Consider the following 19,388-nt stretch of genomic DNA (forward strand, 5'->3'; position numbering starts at 1 on the left):
ACTGTGCTTGAATTCACTGAGCTCTTTCACAAATGTTTATAGAGGCTTTTGGCAATATAGTCAATATCAGGTAAACTGTATAGAAATTCTTTAGGTGCCCAGTCAATCGGGTTGGTGTATGTTGTCCCCATATCCATGTGGGTCTTCTTCCATACACACCCAGTATTACAGGGAAAGGGATTTACAGTGATTCACCAGGATGGAGCAATTTCCCAAACTGTCTCTGAAAATCTCTGAAAATTAGCAATATGGTTTTGTGATAAACCACAGTTCAATGGAAATTTCATTATCTCTTCATGTTACCCATCTGTTCTAACATTCTCTGTGATTAAGTCATGAATTATCCACAAGCTTCAGGTCATTCGCTCCAGTGTACTTTGGTTCTTAACGATGTACCAAAATAGTCAGTTCTGACCTATCTGATGATTTGAACATATCGGATTCCTTTTTTAGCCTGGACTGATTTTGAGAAATGAAATTTTGTACCCACAATGAAAGACCATAGCATTATGCTTCAGGCACAAATGTAACATTTACCGTTTTTGTGTATGAACTATTTATTTAATGAGACAGTAGAAAATAGTTTTCAGGAGATATAATTTTATGCTTACAATGCATTGTGCTTCGTTTATAACAGGGCAATTTCCTCCTTATTACTTGTTTTGCTGATAAAGAAAGTCTTTACAAGGTTGAAAACATGGCACAAGCTAAAGTCACGTCTTCAAAGCAAGTGAATGATTGTCAAAGCCAATTAACAGTAGTAGAAATGTGACCATTCTCCTTGATGAAATTTTGCCAAAAAGATCAGCATCAATTTATTATTTTTTTGTTGAAAAAATAACCCACCACCTGGGCTTTTATACGTAGAATAATTATTACAGATATTTGACTTAATAGTTCACATTAAACAGGCTCATTTGTATTTATTAGCATATACAATTCAGAGAAATGAAAAACAATATATACAAATTATAACAAGGCTTAATAACAGTACAACAATTCAGGAGCCAGAATTGTGAACACAACACAACATCTGAAATCATTTAGATATTGGGATTCTGGTTCAAAGATAAAAAATGTACAGTACCTCCAAGTTTCAGTTTATAAACCACACAATACTTATTCATATCTTGAACTGAACATTAAGAGAAATTTTGCAAGTGAACATTTTAATCTTGCTAAAACCTCAGAGGCATTAATTCATAGTTGAAAAGATGGTTTTGTATTACCGACCCATATACCAAGCTATGACATCTCACAGAATGTTTGCTCTTGCCCCTCAGTAGCGAGTGGTGGAGCTGCCTTTCAGATGGTTCCAGTTATTATACAAGGCGTACAATCCTGATAATGCAAAGCCAGCCACACCACCTCGAACTGCTCCACGCAGACCCCCTGTAAACACACAAATACCCCACTGGATCTGAAAAATCACCTCAAGATGTTTTAACAGATGATTATTTCTAAAAAGGAGAACTTAATGCCGACAGCATTGACGGAGTTGAATTTACTCCCAAAAATAATTTGCATCCTTCAAATACCCATTAATAATATACTTCAAACTGGAATAAAAACTATTTAATAAATATTACTGATATTTGACCTTGCTGTGATCTTGACCTTGTTTGGATCAATTCCAAAATCTAACATTCAACTACTTGTTTTTAAGATATCATGCTAACTAGGATTTTGGATGATTACCAAACTGTAGTAAAAGCATAAAAATATAATGAGGCTCTGAAATACAAAGAATTGCCTAATAAACAGTGTCAGTGGTTTAAAACAATTAACCTCAGATTTGACCTAATGCTAAAAAGTTCATTAATGTTTAGTTTTAGAATCATTTTCTTGGCCATTCGGCATTCAGTGATTTTCATTCAGTGCCTTGAAATGTCAAATACCAGCGTCGGAGGAGCAGGATGAAGTTTCAACTTAAGTGTTTTTATCCTGCTTAAGTGCAGATAAAGTCTGATACAGTTCTCAAGTAGTGCTTCATGTGCTCTACACCCACCACTGGTCGAGTCTTGATAACTGCAGGATGACTCAACTCTACCTTCACTAAGCAGCAACTTAGCGTCCCTAACACTGTGCACTAATTAGTGCTGGATTGAGAGTGCACACGTTGGCTAATAACAAAGCCAGTCTAACACAGAATGACCAAAAATGGAATATATTCAATTCAGTTTAATTTATTTGTATAGCGCTTTAACCATTTTACATTGTCTTGAAGCAGCTTTACAAAAGTACAGAAAAAAGAATAAAAATTAAAGTTTAAAATGAAGTTACTATATATCAGATGATATGAGGTAGAAACCTTGAGAGGAACCTCATCCTCATTTGGGTGGTATGCATATTCTCTACTCTATACATTTCTTCTTTTGGTATCCAATTTATTTCTATGCAAAACTCTTACCATTTAGCGGCAAATCAGTGACCCAGGTCTACACGGGTCTATAATAAAGGAATCTCTACAATAAAGATGATAAACTCCCTATATTTCTTCACTAACCCTTAACATTAACGTGTGTTCTAAACAACAGACAGCATCCTCAATTTCCAAAAAAATAAAATAAAATAAATAAATAATAAATTAGCAGTACTACATAATCAATAGTTGACTGCCTCTCCATGGCCCTCTATCTCAGTTGCACATCTGTTTACTCAGCTGCCAGCTGATGTCAAAAACATTGTTCCAATGATACATCATTTACACAAAGACTTTGACCTTGATGTTACTTATATAAAACTTTGAGAAGCTTGTAAAAAAAGGGCTTAGTAGCTTAACTACTGTACTTTCTACAAGATTCCTCCCTTTATATTAAGGCAAACAAAACAATTCACACTGTTTTAGATGACATGGGAGAGGGAAAAAAAATAAAAATAAAGCTGAACCGGTCCGTAAACGTGCAATAAAGCACAGACTGCCTGTAGCAGGCGCTGAGGTCAAAGAGCAATCCGGCTTCTCCTTTCAGCTGACTGGCAAAAATGAGCTGGCCTTTTCAGTGTATAACAGCATAAATGCTTTCTAGCAACTTTTCACTAACTACAGTAAAACCTGAATGATAAAAACTCTATCATTGATCAACTCCAAACTTCAGGGTTAATATGGCATTGAATTAAATGAAACTCAGAAACCTCATCTGTCCTTTGTGTGGCATAAAGAAGAGAAGTCACTGCTTTCATTTATGTTGAAATAAATGTGCACGATTTTATTTGAGTTGCCTTGCATTTTGCCTTACACTTTTATACTGTAAATAACAAGTCACCACTTCAAGAGGTATGAGAGGCATTTAGTCATGATTTTTGTTGCAGAAACCATTTTATACATAAAACAACTTAACTATATATTATGTTGAAACTAAAAGGACTAATATGTATCAGATTAACTGTAAAGACAATTGCATCTTATTATAAAAGATGCTTAAAAAACTAGATGTAAAATTCAAAATTTGCAGCTACACACTAACCCTTTATATTGAAGACATTTGCATTAGTAGTTCAGATTGTTTTTATTTTTAAAATACGTTTTCCAAATAAAGGCTGTCACAGACTTTTCTTATGCAAACCACATAAAAATGTCTGCTCTTCTCCAATGGCTTCCTGTTTACTACATAATCAGATCATCCATGATATTAAACCGACCTGCCTAACATTGTGTAGGTCCCCCTTGTGCCCCCAAAACAGCTCTGACCCTCAGAAGGTATGCTGTAATATTTGGCACCAAGATGTTAGCAGCAGACCCTTTAAGTCCTGCAAGTTGTGAGCTTCATGGATCAGACTTGTTTATCTATTGTCATCTTGGATTGAGAGTTCCTCAAACCATTCCTGTGTGGACAGCTGGATGTGACTTCACTGCCTGGCAGAAGATGCCAAAAGAAGAGATGGCACCAGGATGCACTATGGGAAGGAAATAAGCTGGCAGAGCCAGTGTGATTCTCTACACAATGTTCTGCTGGGAAATCTTGGGTTCCACCTTGTTAAACATTTCTGCAGACCAAGAACTCCCTTCATTGTAACAGTATTCTCAAATGTAAAAAATGTTCGCAACGGTTTGAGGAAAATGAAATCTCTGATCTGAAATGAAAGCTCTGAAACTGTGGTTTGTGCTGGACAAACAAGTCTGATCAATGGAGGCCTCGCCTCACAGCTTAAAGTATCTGCTACTCGTTTAGGTTCCAGATACCACAGAAATCCACTGAGCACTTGTGACCTCTATGTGCTTCCCCCTTTTTTTTTTTTTAAATACCAGCTGCTACTGTTCTGCACTACGTTCCTCAGATAAACTTCCTCAAATAAAGTGTAGCTGGGAAGTTTTCACTGTTTCAATGAAGCAATGAAATACATTTATCTGATCTCAAAAACTCCCAAGCATTTCTCGAACACGTGCACCAACATGAATGTGCATCAACTTCCTAGAAAAAAATGATTGTGCAAAAAACTATTCAAAAACATAAGTAATCTCTGAGTGCATGACATAAACACTAATTTTCATTACAGCATCTTCAGATCTACATCTGCTCTTGTTTATCCATGAAGCGAATCACCAAAAATACCACAGCTTTGGGGGGCAGTTTTCTCAAGGGGTGTGAAACACACTGTTTTTTCCCCCCACAGAATATTGAGGAAATATCAATAACAGATAAATGCTTGCCAATTACTCATACACAACTACACAGCACATCTCCTGGCAGAAATAGATTTCTGTTATAAATTCCCCTTTGTTTTGTTACCTGGGGATTTGTAGAGGATGCCAGTCATCGTGCCTGCAGCCAGGGTGTTGAGATCATCCTCTGCTCCTCTAGTTTTTTCGACGATCACACCAAATACACTGTATAATAGAGCTGTACATGTACACACACAAACACATTATGTTAAAAACATTGCCATTTGGCAGAGGCCCTTATCCAGAGCGACTTACAGCTGAGGATTTGACCAGCAATGGCATATTTGTGGTCCAGTGAAACAAACTCACAACCATCTTATTAGTAGCCTAATACCGTAACCAGTGAGCTAACACGCCCTTTAATTATTAATTTATTTACTATTCTGAATATTTTATGTTGTTTGCTTTGGTTCAAGACAACATTACACAGTACAATTCAGGTCTATGATTTCATCTAGTCAGTCTGTTTTTTTTTTTTTAATGTACATATGTTTTTAACATAAACTATTTAACACCCCACTTGTTTTGTTTTTACAGATTTTATTTTTTTTCTGATGCAATAAACAAAGTGGGGAAATGTTAACAGGCAAAGTGAAAGAGATGGTCATTAGATAGGTGAATCATGAATCATGAGATAAACCATATGGACAGAAAAAAAGGAAGGGCAGTAAATAAACAGCAACATTAACATGGGGAGGAGAATACAGTTATCTAGGTTGTATGTCTATAAAACAGGCTTTACAGACCTCACCTAATTAACACAGTTAACATTTATACCATTTAGCTTTAATTAAATTGAAAACAGAGGTTTAGACATAAATGCCTACATATTTGACATTAAAAAAATGGGGGAAACCATTTTAACCAAAGTTAAAATGACATGGTAATTTTAATTTAAAAAAATGAAAACAATATAAAACAGCAGATCATTTTCCAGTTCGATTCAACTTTATATGTATAGTGCTTTTGATAATGGACATTGTCTACAAAAAGCTTTCTAGCAGAGTAAATATGTAGAATTTTGCCAGATGCTCTTATCCAGAGCGACATACAGAAGTGCTTTAGAAGTCTAAATCAATGAATACATAAATACTGGTTCACTCGTTTAGTAAAAGAATAGTCAGTCTAAAACTCTTAAAACTAAAAGCTAAAATATCTGAAAACACAATGTGTGGTGAAAGGACTTCTGATGTAAACAGTGTAACCGAAACACTCACCCAATGAGCCCAGAGTGTTGGCCCATGTAGCTCCCTGACGAGTCACCAGGTTTATTATTCTGCAGGAGAAAGAAAGTGATATGACTTCAATGTGTGAATGTAGGGATATGTTTAGGTTTTGTTTTTGTTTTACACAGTACCATATCACACTAAACTGACAAGACTATTTTCTCTAATAAACTACACTAATTTAGTTGTAAACATGTAGGAACATTACAACATTATTTGCAGTAGCTGCTCTGACTTTTACATTTTAATTCCAATGTCTCTTCCATCCCAATATGTTCTTTGAATAGATTGTGCATGTGAGGAAACACAGTCAGACTTTGGCCCACCTAATCAGATTTCACATAGTCACTTCTACTAGATTGCTTTTCTCTGTGAGAGGATAAACGCTCTCTGCACACACAGCTGCAATCGAGGTCCTGTTCAAACAGATGTTCGAATCCCAGACACGCTCTGTTGTACCTCATTGCGTCACTGTGGTACACATGGTCAATAAACTTCATCTGATGTAGACATTTCTCACAGGCTACACTGGAAAATACTTACACTAGAGATGAAAAAAATCTACAAAGCCTAAAAAATATTGAATTAGACCTTTATATAAGCATATGCATACATTAAAAAACACTTAATACAAATCATGCTCATGAAGGATAAAATGAGTAAAAAAGGAAAAGGTAAAAAGTATCAATCAAGAAATAAATTGAAACAGATGATTAATATGAAACAGATGATTCGCTGTGGCGACGCTGAACGGGAAAAGCCAAAAGTAAAAGAAATGTTTTGAATGACACTTTTTGAATGACAAGATAAGTTAAAGGGGAACTGGTGTTAACAAAGCCCCAAGAGCCCTGTGTGGTCTTGACAGTGAGTGTGTGAACAATGGTACTCGTGTTACCGCTGTTTGTACATCCGCACATAAATCATGGACAAAGTATTAACCAGACTCCTGCTTCGTATTACACTACCAGTGTGGATTATTGCCCTATATACAATACAGTTAAATCAGTGCAAGAATGATGTCTTTAGTTTATGTCTTTATGTCTTAGATTATGTCTTTAGAGTCATTTGCTCTACACCAACATATGTTACTCACAGAATTAAACCTTTATTTATTACAGTAGTCCTATATTATAAATCTAAAACTGTAACAAAATCTGTATAAATTCTGTATAAGTGTGTGTTGCCCCAATATTACACAAAGACACGCACACACAGGCAAACAGACAGACAAAAGACAGGCAAACACCACACAGAGACACACAGAGAGACGCACAGAGAGATGCACTGAGAGACGCACAAAGAGACACACAGAGACGCACAGAGACACACACCGAGACACACACAGACACTTCCAGGTCATTTGTCAACCTGTTAAGCTGCCAGATACTGATTTGCTAGATAAAGCTAAGAAGGAAGCTGCAGATAATGTGCTTAGAAACATATAGTGTCTTCAGATAGAGAAAAAATTAAAAATTATAAGCCATGAGTCATTACAAAGGAGAAATGACTATACATTTCTTAAAAGTAGGGTGTGGTATTCTCGGGTCTGTAGGCCAAAACATTAAACTCACGGTTAATACTGACCTCTAGTGGCTGGAAAAATAAAGACGTTTATCATACAGTAAATAACGGAATTTTATATGCAAAGAGTCCAGAGAGTAACTGGAGTACATTTTTGCAGTTGTAGTGTACTACACAATGAAATACTGATGTGACTTTTGTCTGAGGTCATAGAAATCTGAGCTTAATGCTTAGTCGTTTTTGTAAATCGCTTTGGTTGTTGCATCTGTTAGGTCAGTTAAGAGTCATGTATAATGTAAAGATTAATGAGCAAATTTACATTCAAGAGAAAGCCTGAGAAGCTGAAAGCTAAATATATGTTCATCAAAATGTAAATGACTTAAATCAATTTGTTTTATTTACAGGAATGAAAGTATAATGAAATGGTACTCACTGTACATTACGGGGTTTAGACCAGGCCATGTTTCTAGTTTCAGACAATCCCATTCGTAATCCGTTGATGGAGCCAAAGAGTGCACCTGAGTGTCAAACAGCCCAAATCTCATCACAAGTTTCAGCAGCAGTAAATAAGCAAAGGCAGGAGGCTGAATTAGCTAATGGATGAGTGGAAAGATGCCAAAAATTGAGTCATTCACATAAGCTGGTCATTTGTTTCTAATATGTGTGTGATGTGGATTTTTCAAAACTGTGGATAATCTCATTTTGCTTAAAACATTTTTATTGCATTGACTCTATAAAGCTCTTTAGTGTTATTGCCACTCAATAGAAACTGAGACATTTTAAATATCTTAACACCATAGAAGTACTGAAATATATCTTTCATACCACTATTAACCATTAAAGTATTTCTTATTCTCTATTTCTACTTATTATGTATTCGTTATAATAATAAAATTTCCCTTATGACAGATAAAAGTATGTATTTATCTGTTTAATAGATCATTGCTGAGGATTCTAAAAAATAAATGAAGAATAAAAATACGAAAGTACACCTGCCTGTTAAACAGCATGAGCCAATGGTGAAGAAAGCCAGCTCAAAGCGTCCTCTTGTCTTGTTGGCACCAGTGGGCAAAATGAACTCATCTGCATCCTAGAGAGCAATTAATTCGGTAATAACATGAGTAATTATATCCAGCTCCACAGAAGGCATAATGAATGTTGTAGTCTATGGGCCCCTAGAAACACAGGGGTCTTAATACCTCACCTGAATAAGATATTTGGGGTCAACATTAAGATAAGGTGAAAGAGGGCTCATACCAGACACTGTAAATAGAACCACATGGTTTTTATTACTAAATGCACCATCCATCCATCCATCCATCCATCCATCAATGCACAAACTTCATCAGTACATCTTCAGTAAGTGACCAGAGTCACGGTGGATTTGGAGCCAGTTGCAGGAAGACTTGGCATAAGATTAAATAGAACCTGGATGGAATGCTAGTCCATCACAGAAAGGACCATGCCTCGGTGCAATATTTGATAGAGGTTTTGTGTATATGTTTCAATGCAGCAGTGTTATAGACTTTATAGTATATTTGGCACAAATTTCTAAATGCTGAGACATTGTCGATTTCATTCTTGTAGAATTGCGGTATGTTTTCTGTTTGTTTGACAATCACTGTAACAACCATTGCCTGCAACTTCCACTTTGTAGCTAAACATAAATTGAACTGTGGGCCAGGTGTAATAATAATGAGCAAGGAATCATGTAAAACTCACACCAGCCATATGCCAATACATTAGAAAACATACAAATGAAGGATTTGTTTCTGCAGATCTGATGCACACAAAACACATATCATATGCAAATTTATACAATTACAAGAGTTTTTTTTCATATGTTATTCATTTTGATAGACTAACTCAAGTAAATATAATCCATTATTTAAAAAATAAGCATTTCCTGGACCTGGGATTCGAACTCATGACCTTCTGGTCAGTAGTCCAACACCTTAACCACTGAGCTCTCACAACCCTGAATGTTCTTGAGATGCTCTGGACTCAACACAACCCCGAACAGGAATAAACATAGTCTGGAAATGAGCAGTGTTAAATGTGTGATTGTGACAGACTTGATTTACTTACAAGACACACCGGCTAGGTCTGGATTTGAATAACCTGGACCTGTAGATCTGAACAAGCTGCCAAAGCCTCCTCCTCCTCCTCCTCCTCCTCCTCCTCCTGAGCTCGGGTTAGACGACTCTTCAGGTTCTTTATCCATCTTCCTTGTTATTGCTCACCTGCACTCAGACCAGGCAAAACAAACGACGTAACAACAAGTGATTTTAGCGTAAACACGCCACACAAACCCGCACTACTTCCTTACTGGTACACCGTCTAGTTCTTACCGAAATATTAGACGAATTTTGTAACGTTATAAATACGAACAGTAAGAAAAAAAGCGCTGTTGATTATTTTCTGCATCTAACGACGTTCACGGCAAGTTTCATATTACCAACGTACAGAATAACCGTCGCAACCGCCAATCCCCTCGTTTGCCGTAAAGCAGTCTATCGTCCCAGAATAAAAATAAAAAGAATACAAAATCAAAAATAATATTGCTTGCAATACAAGAAGGCGAATTTCATTACTAATGCATATTAATTAAAAAGCAGAATAACAGGCATGTATCAACCCGTGCATTATAAATGTTTTCAGAGGTGTTTCATGCAACGTTCACGACAGTCTTTACAACAGCTAGTCTATTTTCTGGCCAGATACCTATACAAGCCGCAGACGGATTTACGTAAACACAGCAGGCAACTCCATGCGCCGTAGTCGATGCCCATTTTACTAAGATCAACGATATAATGTAAAAAACGTCTAAATTGACAGTCATGACGACATCGTTTATGATCTGGCCGAGAGGTGCGGCAGAAGCGAACAGTCAGATTACTGCGAGGACCAAAAACGGCTATTTTGATTGCAGATGCTCGGTAATGAATTTCTATTCTAGTGACTACATTATCTTCCTAGGCATGTGAAAAACCCCTGACCGTCATATTGCAGGCAAACAGTCTAATCGGCGGTGTACAATGACGGGAGAAACATGATGTTCTGGCCGCGTTTACGTGTAACACGGCCGCCTGCTCCAGGTTCTGTTGTCAATTTTCATCTGCATTTACTGTGTGGTTCCTAAAGCAGACGGAGACTTAGAGCACAGCCAGATGGCAGCAGCTTTGTGAAATTCGTCCTCATTTACAGCGTCTCTGTCTCTCTCTGTTTCTTCTGTGCCTGTCTCTGTCTCTTCTGTGCCTGTCTCTGTCTCTTCTGTGCCTGTCTCTGGTTCTGTCTCTTCTGTCTCTGTCTCTCTTTGTCTCTGTGTCTGACTTCTGTCTCTGTGTCTTCTGTCTGTCTCTGCCTCTCTCTATGTCCCTTCTGTTTCTGTCTCTGTTTCTGAATCGGTCTGTCTCTGCCTCTGGTTCTGTCTCTGTCTCTGGTTCTGTCTGTGCCTCTGTCTCTGCCTCGTGGTCTTGTAATAAATGAAAACGTGGCTAAACTCGTTTGTTACTTCTTCTCTACGATAGAGGCTTAGATTAAAGCTGTAAACACGCCGTGTAGTGTTGTGGACTGATCTGTAGGTACATTAGAGATGAACATGACCAGACATCCAAAGCCCTATAATGCGCTTAATACTACAGATAAGCAGCACCTCCATGCCTATAGAGTGTAATGGAGGTTTGGGGTGCGAATGTAAACACACTTTGGGTTTACTGTCAGTTTATGTGGCCGATTGTATCCAGGCCAGTAAGATGTTCTGGTGAGAGGATTGTCTCTCCTCACAAGGTCAGAGCATGTTTAGGACGATTATCATTACGTCCGCTTGTTGTTTTATCCCTAAACGTGTTGTCAGTGTGCACCATGTCCGATAAAACGATATTATTCCGCTCACTTTCGCTGCCTTTCGGAGTGTCGCCGAACAGCCCTTTTAATCCGTGCTACCCATGATGCACTGCGCGCCGTGTCTTCCCTCTGTTGTATTTCCTGTATGCTGCTCTGCAATGCTTTGTTTGCTTATTCGCTTTCACAAACGCGGGCTTTTGACAACTCTCTTTACAGTTGCGACTGCAAAACGATGGTGAGCACAATAAAAAGCGTCTCCTGCGTGTTTGTTGACGTTTGTTTATCTGTATGTGACGCTACAGAGAGGATAAATAGTGGCGCTGAGGCCCCGCGCTAACGAGGAAATAACCTCCTGCTTTAGGTCGCTTTCGGTTTACACTTTAGTTCGGTGTGACTTTTGTACTCCGTCCTCGGGTTTAACGTGTTCTTTGTGCTTTATATTTAAACACGAAAGCTTAATGAAACCCAGCATGTTGCTCAGATGTGTAAGTGTAGTCACAGTGACCTTTCTCAACACGGCTGTACAGCACAAGGCGTTCAAATCGTCAGTAATGTTTATTTTTATTCACTGCACTTTAAGCATTGTGTTTGTCTACATGCTGTGTTTTTTCCTCTAATTTTTTATTGCAATATATGTCTCTGGGTATAACTATTAAACCCACCAGAGACATTTTATGTACTACAGTTAATGTGCTGATTATTAGATCCCTGCTACGATTAATATAAGTATTTTTGTGTTTGTTTTTCCCCTGCTAGGAAACACAGAGGTTTAAATTGAGGTCGTGATATCCAAAGAAGCAAATTGCTCAAGATTTTTAAACAAGACTGGTGTGTTAAAAGAACAGGCCTGATGGAGGATACAGGAACTGAGTTAACTTCATCTGAACCTGATGCTCTTGGCGCAGACTTTATCACAGTCGAACTCGATACCCAGCCCATTGAGTATGTGGTCAAGTGGGCTGAGGTGGGATCTAAATTCACTCTTTCCTGCGTGAAAAGGGAATCAGATGAGAGCTTCCCGTCTGACCAGCTGGTTAAAACGGAATCTGATGAGAGGTTCTTTGTTCCCTATGAGGCTGTGTATGCAGAGTGTGAGGACACAGAACCTGGCCTGATCGCCTCGCAGGAGGAGGAGGTAAGGAGTGTCTCGGATGTAGATGAGCACACGGTGCTCGTGAGCTCCCAGCTTGGGGAGGAGGAGGAGGACGACGATGATGGCTCAGACAGTGATTGGGATAAAGGTGGTTCCCATTCGAGAAGTAGGCTGTACAACTGCCACATATGTGGGAAGAGTTACAGCCACTCGTCCAGTCTGGCGCGCCACCTACACCTACATTCTACAGGTGACCATTTGACCAATTCCACTTCACCGCTTTCTAAAGTGAGTGGCAAATCAGAGGATGGGAAAAAGCTTTTGCAGTGCAACTTGTGTGGCGTGAGATGCAATGGCAAGCGGCTCCTGGCAATCCATAAGAAGTGCCACAAAATCAAGAGACTGCACACATGCAATGCATGCGGCAAGTCATTTAACCACAGCTCGAGCCTTTCGCGCCACAGGCTGATCCATAAAAAAGGCCTGGACAAAAACCTAAAGCCACTATACACGACACCCCCATCGATGCCCACCGTAACCCATCAGAGCCGCTCGTCTGGTCGTGGATCAAAGAAGAAGAAGTCACAGCAAGCAGAAAGCAAATTTGCTGTTGGTGAGAAGCAGTACCAGTGCACACAGTGCGACATGGTGTTCAGCACATCCACCAATCTGTCAAAGCACCAAGTGTCTCACGTGCGGCAGTTGCTCAACTCCTATGCGCAGGGCAGAGACACACTGGACAAGTCCTCAGACCTGAAGATCCGTCTAAAGCTCTGCTCACGTGACAAACCCAATTACTATACTCTGTGTAAGAAGAACAAGCGCCGCAAAGGTGGCAAGAAAAGGCTGCCATTGGTCGATGATGATCAGCCATATTCAGGCTGCGGCGTCGCCCTAGCCAAGTTCGAGCAACCGCATACTGGTGACCGGCGCTACACCTGCAATGTGTGCAAGAAGACCTTTGTGCGCTTGTCCAACCTGAAGCAGCACCAGCAGACGCATGCCTCTGGCAAGCTCTATGAGTGCCAGCACTGTGGGAAGACCTTCGTTCACTCATCTAGCTTCTCGCGCCACAAGAAGGTTCACTCTGGGTTAAAGCAGGTGCCTAAACAATGTAAACGTGAGCTAATCGACGAGAGCGCACCTCTGGAATCTGAGTCCGAGTGAGAGACCCTCACGTTCCAGGACTGTCCAAGCACAGCTTATGGAAAAGTCCTTATTTTTGTGCCCCCCCTCCCCCTCCCCCTCCTTAATTTTTCCCCAGTCTTTTCTTATTTTGTTAAAGGACAGATAATTTGGCATTGCTCTCATTGTGAAGTGGGTGTGGTGATGTGTGAAGCGAGGCTGTGTGTTATCAGCAATAGGCGTCAACATGATGTTGTTTTGATTTTTTTTTCATTTGATTTTTATTTTTTTTGGGGTGGTGTTAGAGGATGCTCAGGCCATCTTTGGCAGTGTAAAGTATAAAAGACTTGTACATTTTTGTTGACATTCCCTTTTTGGTCATGGTTAGGGACAGTTAATTTAATGGCAGGGTAATTGTTTTGCCAGGTCTCTAGTGTTATTTATGTCTACCTTTTTATTTGTAGTCATTCATAACAAAACAATTGACATTAGCATTGCAGATGTTAAATATTTTGGATGCTTGCACTAAACACACCTGAAAACAAGATGAAGTACTTAATAGAAAAGATAGCAGGGTTTAAATGAGTAAAGAATATTTGGAACCCAGACCTGCTGTTAATGGACCTGTAGTAGTTTCTGTGGTTAACAGCACCCCAAAAGACAGAAATTGTTAAAGGATAGGTTTGATATCAAGACAAAATTCAACATTTGGACCTTTTGTTTGACCAGAAATCTTGTATTCTCTCTTCCCTTTACCTTAGACCAACAAATATAACCACCTAATCTCATATTTTCACTTTTCTTTTGGCAACTGGTTTTTATTACCATTAAACACATACATACACTCAGTAACTTGTATACGTTGGTTCAGATTTAAATGTTGACTTAAATATTTGAAGAATTGGATGTCTGTTCTGACCTGCCAAGTAGACAAGCCTTCTTGAAAGAATTTTTCTTTTTCATGTTTGACACATCAGATCTGGAGTCAGATTTTGTTCTGCACAGTGCTCGGATCTCTAGTACTGTTCTTCCTTCGTCTGATTGATTAAAGCGCGGAAGTTCTGAAAGGTTGCTTGTCCATTTTTCAACCTGTGAAGTCCACGTGGGTTACGCAGAACTGCAAATTGTGGTGCAGCCGTCAAGGGCAATGCATTCACAAACGGTGACTTCACATAAATTAGTGTGTGTGTGTGTGCATGTTGAATATATTGAGAGAATATACTCACCAAAATATATATACATTTTAAATATGTGCATATGTGTAAAAATGAGAAATGCCATGAAAAGTTATAATGCGTGAATGATTTGTGAATAATAACTTTGAATAATTAATGAAATAACCAGGGGATTTCATATTTCACCAGGCATTGCACTATCGATTAAACAAAAACAAACCATGCACTACATACCTGCAAATCTGGAAATAAAAATGTTAGTGTTCAAAGAAAAAAAAGATAGGCCATGCTAGATTAAAAGTTTAGAATACTAATGCTTTTTTTGTTGTTTTTTTGTTTTAAACCCACTCAGTACTCTTCACACCTATTTCAAATGTTTGATTTATAAGACAGATGTATAGATTGCATAGTATAGTTCACAACAAATGTTCAGAGTTCTCTGATGCTGTCATTGACTGAGCACCACCAAAGCATTTAGGAAGCAACTGTCCACACGCACTCGATTGGTTCCCTGTCAGCCGTGCGCCTCAGCAGCGTGTTCTCTGTACACTTCAACGTTCACATCAGCGTGACCTTCTGCTTAATCTTCTTGTTCAAACGTAGGTTAAATAGCAATGACTAACCTCTGACATTGCTTGTTTGTATTATGAATCATTTCGGTGGTCTCGAGACGAACAAATCAAGCACAGCTCTGATCTCGGACTTGGATCGATGTTTGTTGGGGGGGGACAAAGGAAAAACATAAATATGCTTGGTACTCGATTTTTCTTTGTTTGTTTTGAAATAGTTCCTCTGTTCACCTTGAAGCTGAGGGTCAAATTACCTCAGTAAAAACATTCATTTAATCTTATTAGTCTCTTCTTGCCTCCAACTTTCTTCTGCAGTAATCAGGTTCTTTCTTGTTTTCTGCACTTCTCTCTCTCTCTCTCTCTTATGGGTCATGTCCATATCATTACCTTCTGTTTTTAACCGCTGTCGTTGTCTCATTTTTTTGATGCAGCGGACCTACATCTAATATGAGGTGTATGTTTTTGTGTTGTGTTTGCCATTAGAAGACGATTTATGAATTTTCTGTCTTGCAGTTTTGTAATAAACCATTGGTTCAAACCGTGTGGTTTCGTAGGTGTGTGCCCCTGAAACAGCTGCCCCAATCACTGAGCATCAGGTACTCGTAGGAAAAAGAGTATGTTTTTTATAATACTGTGTGATGCTTAACTCTGTTGTTTGTTTGTTTGTTCGTTCATCAATTCATTCATCTATCAGTTCATTCATTTGTATACAGAAAAGCTGACCCAATGACAGGAATTAATTACTGCAATATATTTAATCAAAATCAGATTTTTCAGTACTTTGCAGGTTTCTCATTGTTCTTTACAGGGTGTATAGTCTGGGATTATATTCACAAATGTACATTTGACATCCCTTTTTTTCTTTAACCTGAAGTAGTAGGCGTTGTTTGTTACAGTGGAAGTGTGTAGAGTTTTATTTGGGACTGGTAAAAGAAATGCGAACACTGAGCAATAGGTTTGACGTTCTTCACGTATTGCTGGAATTTAAGTGACCCAGTTCAGTGTTCTACCACCAGGTGGCGACAAAACCATTTATGAGCGTTCTCTCACTTTCTCTCTCTCACACACACTTTCTCTCACTTTGTCTTCTTTTCTCTCTCTGTCTTCCTTTCTCTCTGTCTCTATCTGTCTCTCTCGCTATCTGTCTTCCCCCCGCCCCCCCGTGTCTCCCCCCCCACCCCCCCTCTCTCTCACTCTGATTCTCACTCTCACTCTCTCTCATGTATTAACAGCTGCTTAAACTGTTTACAGCTCATTATCTGAACTGAGTGACATTTAGGGTGGTACAAATATGAAAATAAAGAATGTTATACCCTGCAGTTATGCATTAAGACTTTTAATGCATTAAGATATTTACCAATAATTTACCAATTTTAATACTTAGTTGCAAATCCTGTGAAGTCCATGACTGCCTAAAGCCTGGGAACCATAAAGATCACCAGATGCTTGATGTCTTTCCTGCTGATGTTCTTCCATTCTTCTGCTTTTGTCAGTAACATCATCATCAAATGTACTTAAAATGTCAGAAGCTTCTTTTGAGTGATTGACAATAATAAAATCACACTACTTAAATAAAACGTGACAGATACGACTGCGTTCCATTTATTTGCTCGCCTTAATTGCCCAAGCTGGAGGCGGCGAGATTCTTAGAGAAATTCTGACACCTAGTGGTCGGAAATGGAAACTGCATAAATGGCGGTTCATTGCGAAAGAAATCCCAAGCCCTCATTCTCAGGTTTCAGTGCTAGATTAAGTTAATGCCAGACAATTCATCACATAGCTGTTAAATTAGGCAAATTTTAACGATCTTGTAAATGTAATATATTTCCACACAAGGCACAGGTGAAATGCAGAAATGTCTACTAAACACAATACTGTTTGTATTGTAAGATATATTGCTAAAATTTTTTCTTGTTTTCTTGTTATATAAAGAATAACGTCTTTTTCCCATTTAACTGCCTGGGATAGTTTCAGGTAATTCATGTAGGCTTTGAGGTGTTGTTAATTCACACATTTGCCATGCCATCATTTCAATAAGCTTATGCAATGCCACAATATTTATTTCCATCCAGAGTTGCATCTATTTCTTGCCAAGATCTTGTATTCATGAAGTGAGAGTCAGACCCTACATGTACGTCTTCTCCAGCACGTCCCATCCCAAAGATTCTCAGTGAGGTCTGGAGGTCTGGACTGTGAAGGACCCGATGATCTCTGAGCCAGATAAATCCTGGCATTGCCATCTTGGTATCTACCCATGCCTTCGGGGAAGAAAAAACTGATGGAAATATCTGATCATTCACTATATTCAGGTAGTTGTCTGGAGCCTCCTTTTTTTTTCTGAACCAAGACCTGACCTGAAGCAACACCACATAACACTGCTCCATAGGCTTGTATGCTAGGCACTAGACATGGTGTGTACAACACCTCATCGGCAAGAGTTCTGTTTATTATTATTATTATTATTATTATTATTATTATTATTATTATTATTATTATTATTATTATTATTTGATTTCATTTGAGATTCAAAATCATTCAATATTTTTTCTGACCACATTTTTTCCTCAAAGATGATGCTACACCAATATCCTTCCTGGTTTGTGGACAGTTCTTAACCCAATTTTAGTAGTTTCAGCAACTTCCTAAGTTGTTTATCTTTACTTGATGCAGGCCAATAATTTGACCCTTCTCAACCAGAGTAAATCTTTTCCAAGACTACAGGATATGTCTTAGGATATGATTGTTTAAGAAATGAGAAGCTATTCACTGCATCATTTAGGGTTAAAAAACATATTTCCACCTGAAACATAATCATTGCAGTAATTATCCAATCCAGTGTTCAATATTTGCTTAGTTTAATCCAGGTGGTGACTCTTTTTTTGTCCGGGCAGTGTAATAATGAGCAAGTACCAAGTTAGAGATGAGTGCAGTAATATACAGGGCAGATTTTGATATTCACAAATCTGTTTCAGGTCACATTAAAATAATAACATAGCCAAAATATTGAAATGTGAAGGCTTTAATCTGCTTGGATATGTTATATGCTGGTTATTATTGACTGAAGGAGTAACAACAGAGAAGCTTCAATCAGTTCAGGCTACTTCTAAAATGCATCTATATCACAAGTGTACTGGAGAAAATAATTGTACCTCATACAAATAATTGTATACACAGTGGTTTCCATGTTTTTAGTTGAATAACAATTAATAATAATTCAACATAAATAAAGAAACAAGAATTCTTCTACAACTAGTAGTACTAATTATTATTATTACATTTATTTTCCTCCAATGTTATCTATAAAAATTAAGAAATGAATAGAAAATTGGCAGGAGTCAAAAGTGCACATATTTGTACGTGCTACATTTTGTAAAAGCCCAATAAAACTTTATATCAACTCAAGTCAGTCAATTTACACATTCAGTCCAACAGAGGGCATCCAACTACAGAGGAAAGAACCAGTACATGCAGTTTCTTCACAGAGTTGCCAACAGCAGAATTTACCTGATCAGCCATTTGATTAATCTGTTTCACCTCAATATTTCAATTTTATGAATTGATTTAAAAATAACCATGATTCTAAATATTTAAATTGAATTTACATGCACACTGTGGTTTACTGTGAATTGGACTGGTTTTAAACTGTGTCTCGCAAACCTTCATTGATTCTTGAAACTCTTCTGTCTTCTGTTAGTGTGTGTGTGTGATAGAGAGAGAGAGAGAGAGAGAGAGAGAGAGATTGAAGAACAGAAAGAGAGGAGGAACAAGTTCCCATTAGAATTCTGGAGCTGCAGCTGTGAGTTCTCGGGCCGTCGAAGTGAGGCAATGAAGTTTGCCATTGTTGCAGAGCTCACAGGCCTTGGCTTCCTGGCAACCGTGAAGTGAATTAGCCAGGCCTTTCTGTGGGTCGAGAAACAGCTCCTCTGTTCCTCAACAAAAAGCCCATTGAGATGAAGGGCGAGCTGGCCTCCCCAGGCCTCCTGAAAGGCGAACCCCAAAGCCAGCAAATGAAAGACCCAGCTCCCGCTAAGGCATCGGCCGCTGTGGGAAATGTGGGTGATGTCATTATCAATGAATTTTCTTACTGTTCTTGTTGCTTTCCTAAACCCCCCTCTTTCATCTGTTCGCACTCACCCTCCTATCCACCCTACTGTTCTCTTCCTGTTCCATTTA

General features: G+C 38.5%; 2 protein-coding genes across 4 annotated transcripts; one reads left to right on the top strand and one right to left on the bottom strand.

The window, feature by feature from the left end:
* Positions 1-903: 903 nt before the first annotated feature.
* On the bottom strand, positions 904-9,914 carry timm23b (translocase of inner mitochondrial membrane 23 homolog b (yeast)). Its single transcript, XM_060872088.1, has 8 exons — positions 9,759-9,914; positions 9,496-9,650; positions 8,612-8,670; positions 8,404-8,497; positions 7,841-7,925; positions 5,878-5,936; positions 4,728-4,838; positions 904-1,392 (listed from the first exon to the last, which is right to left on the bottom strand). The coding sequence occupies exons 2-8, from the start codon at positions 9,629-9,631 to the stop codon at positions 1,280-1,282; spliced, it is 657 nt and encodes a 218-aa protein (XP_060728071.1). The 5' UTR covers positions 9,632-9,650; positions 9,759-9,914; the 3' UTR covers positions 904-1,279.
* A 258-nt stretch (positions 9,915-10,172) lies between these two features.
* LOC132847109 (zinc finger protein 345) lies at positions 10,173-15,753 on the top strand. Of its 3 annotated transcripts, none has more exons than XM_060872086.1 (2): positions 10,173-10,346; positions 12,010-15,753. In XM_060872086.1, exon 2 carries the CDS (start codon positions 12,104-12,106, stop codon positions 13,511-13,513), a length of 1,410 nt encoding a protein of 469 aa, XP_060728069.1. In that variant the 5' UTR covers positions 10,173-10,346; positions 12,010-12,103; the 3' UTR covers positions 13,514-15,753. The 3 variants fall into 3 exon arrangements, with proteins under 3 accessions (XP_060728069.1, XP_060728068.1, XP_060728070.1); XM_060872085.1 differs by lacking the exon at positions 10,173-10,346 and adding an exon at positions 11,227-11,488; XM_060872087.1 differs by lacking the exon at positions 10,173-10,346 and adding an exon at positions 11,580-11,797.
* The last annotated feature ends 3,635 nt before the right edge of the window (positions 15,754-19,388 follow it).

The sequence above is a fragment of the Tachysurus vachellii genome, chromosome 6, assembly GCF_030014155.1.
Source record: "Tachysurus vachellii isolate PV-2020 chromosome 6, HZAU_Pvac_v1, whole genome shotgun sequence".
Lineage (NCBI taxonomy): Eukaryota > Metazoa > Chordata > Actinopteri > Siluriformes > Bagridae > Tachysurus > Tachysurus vachellii.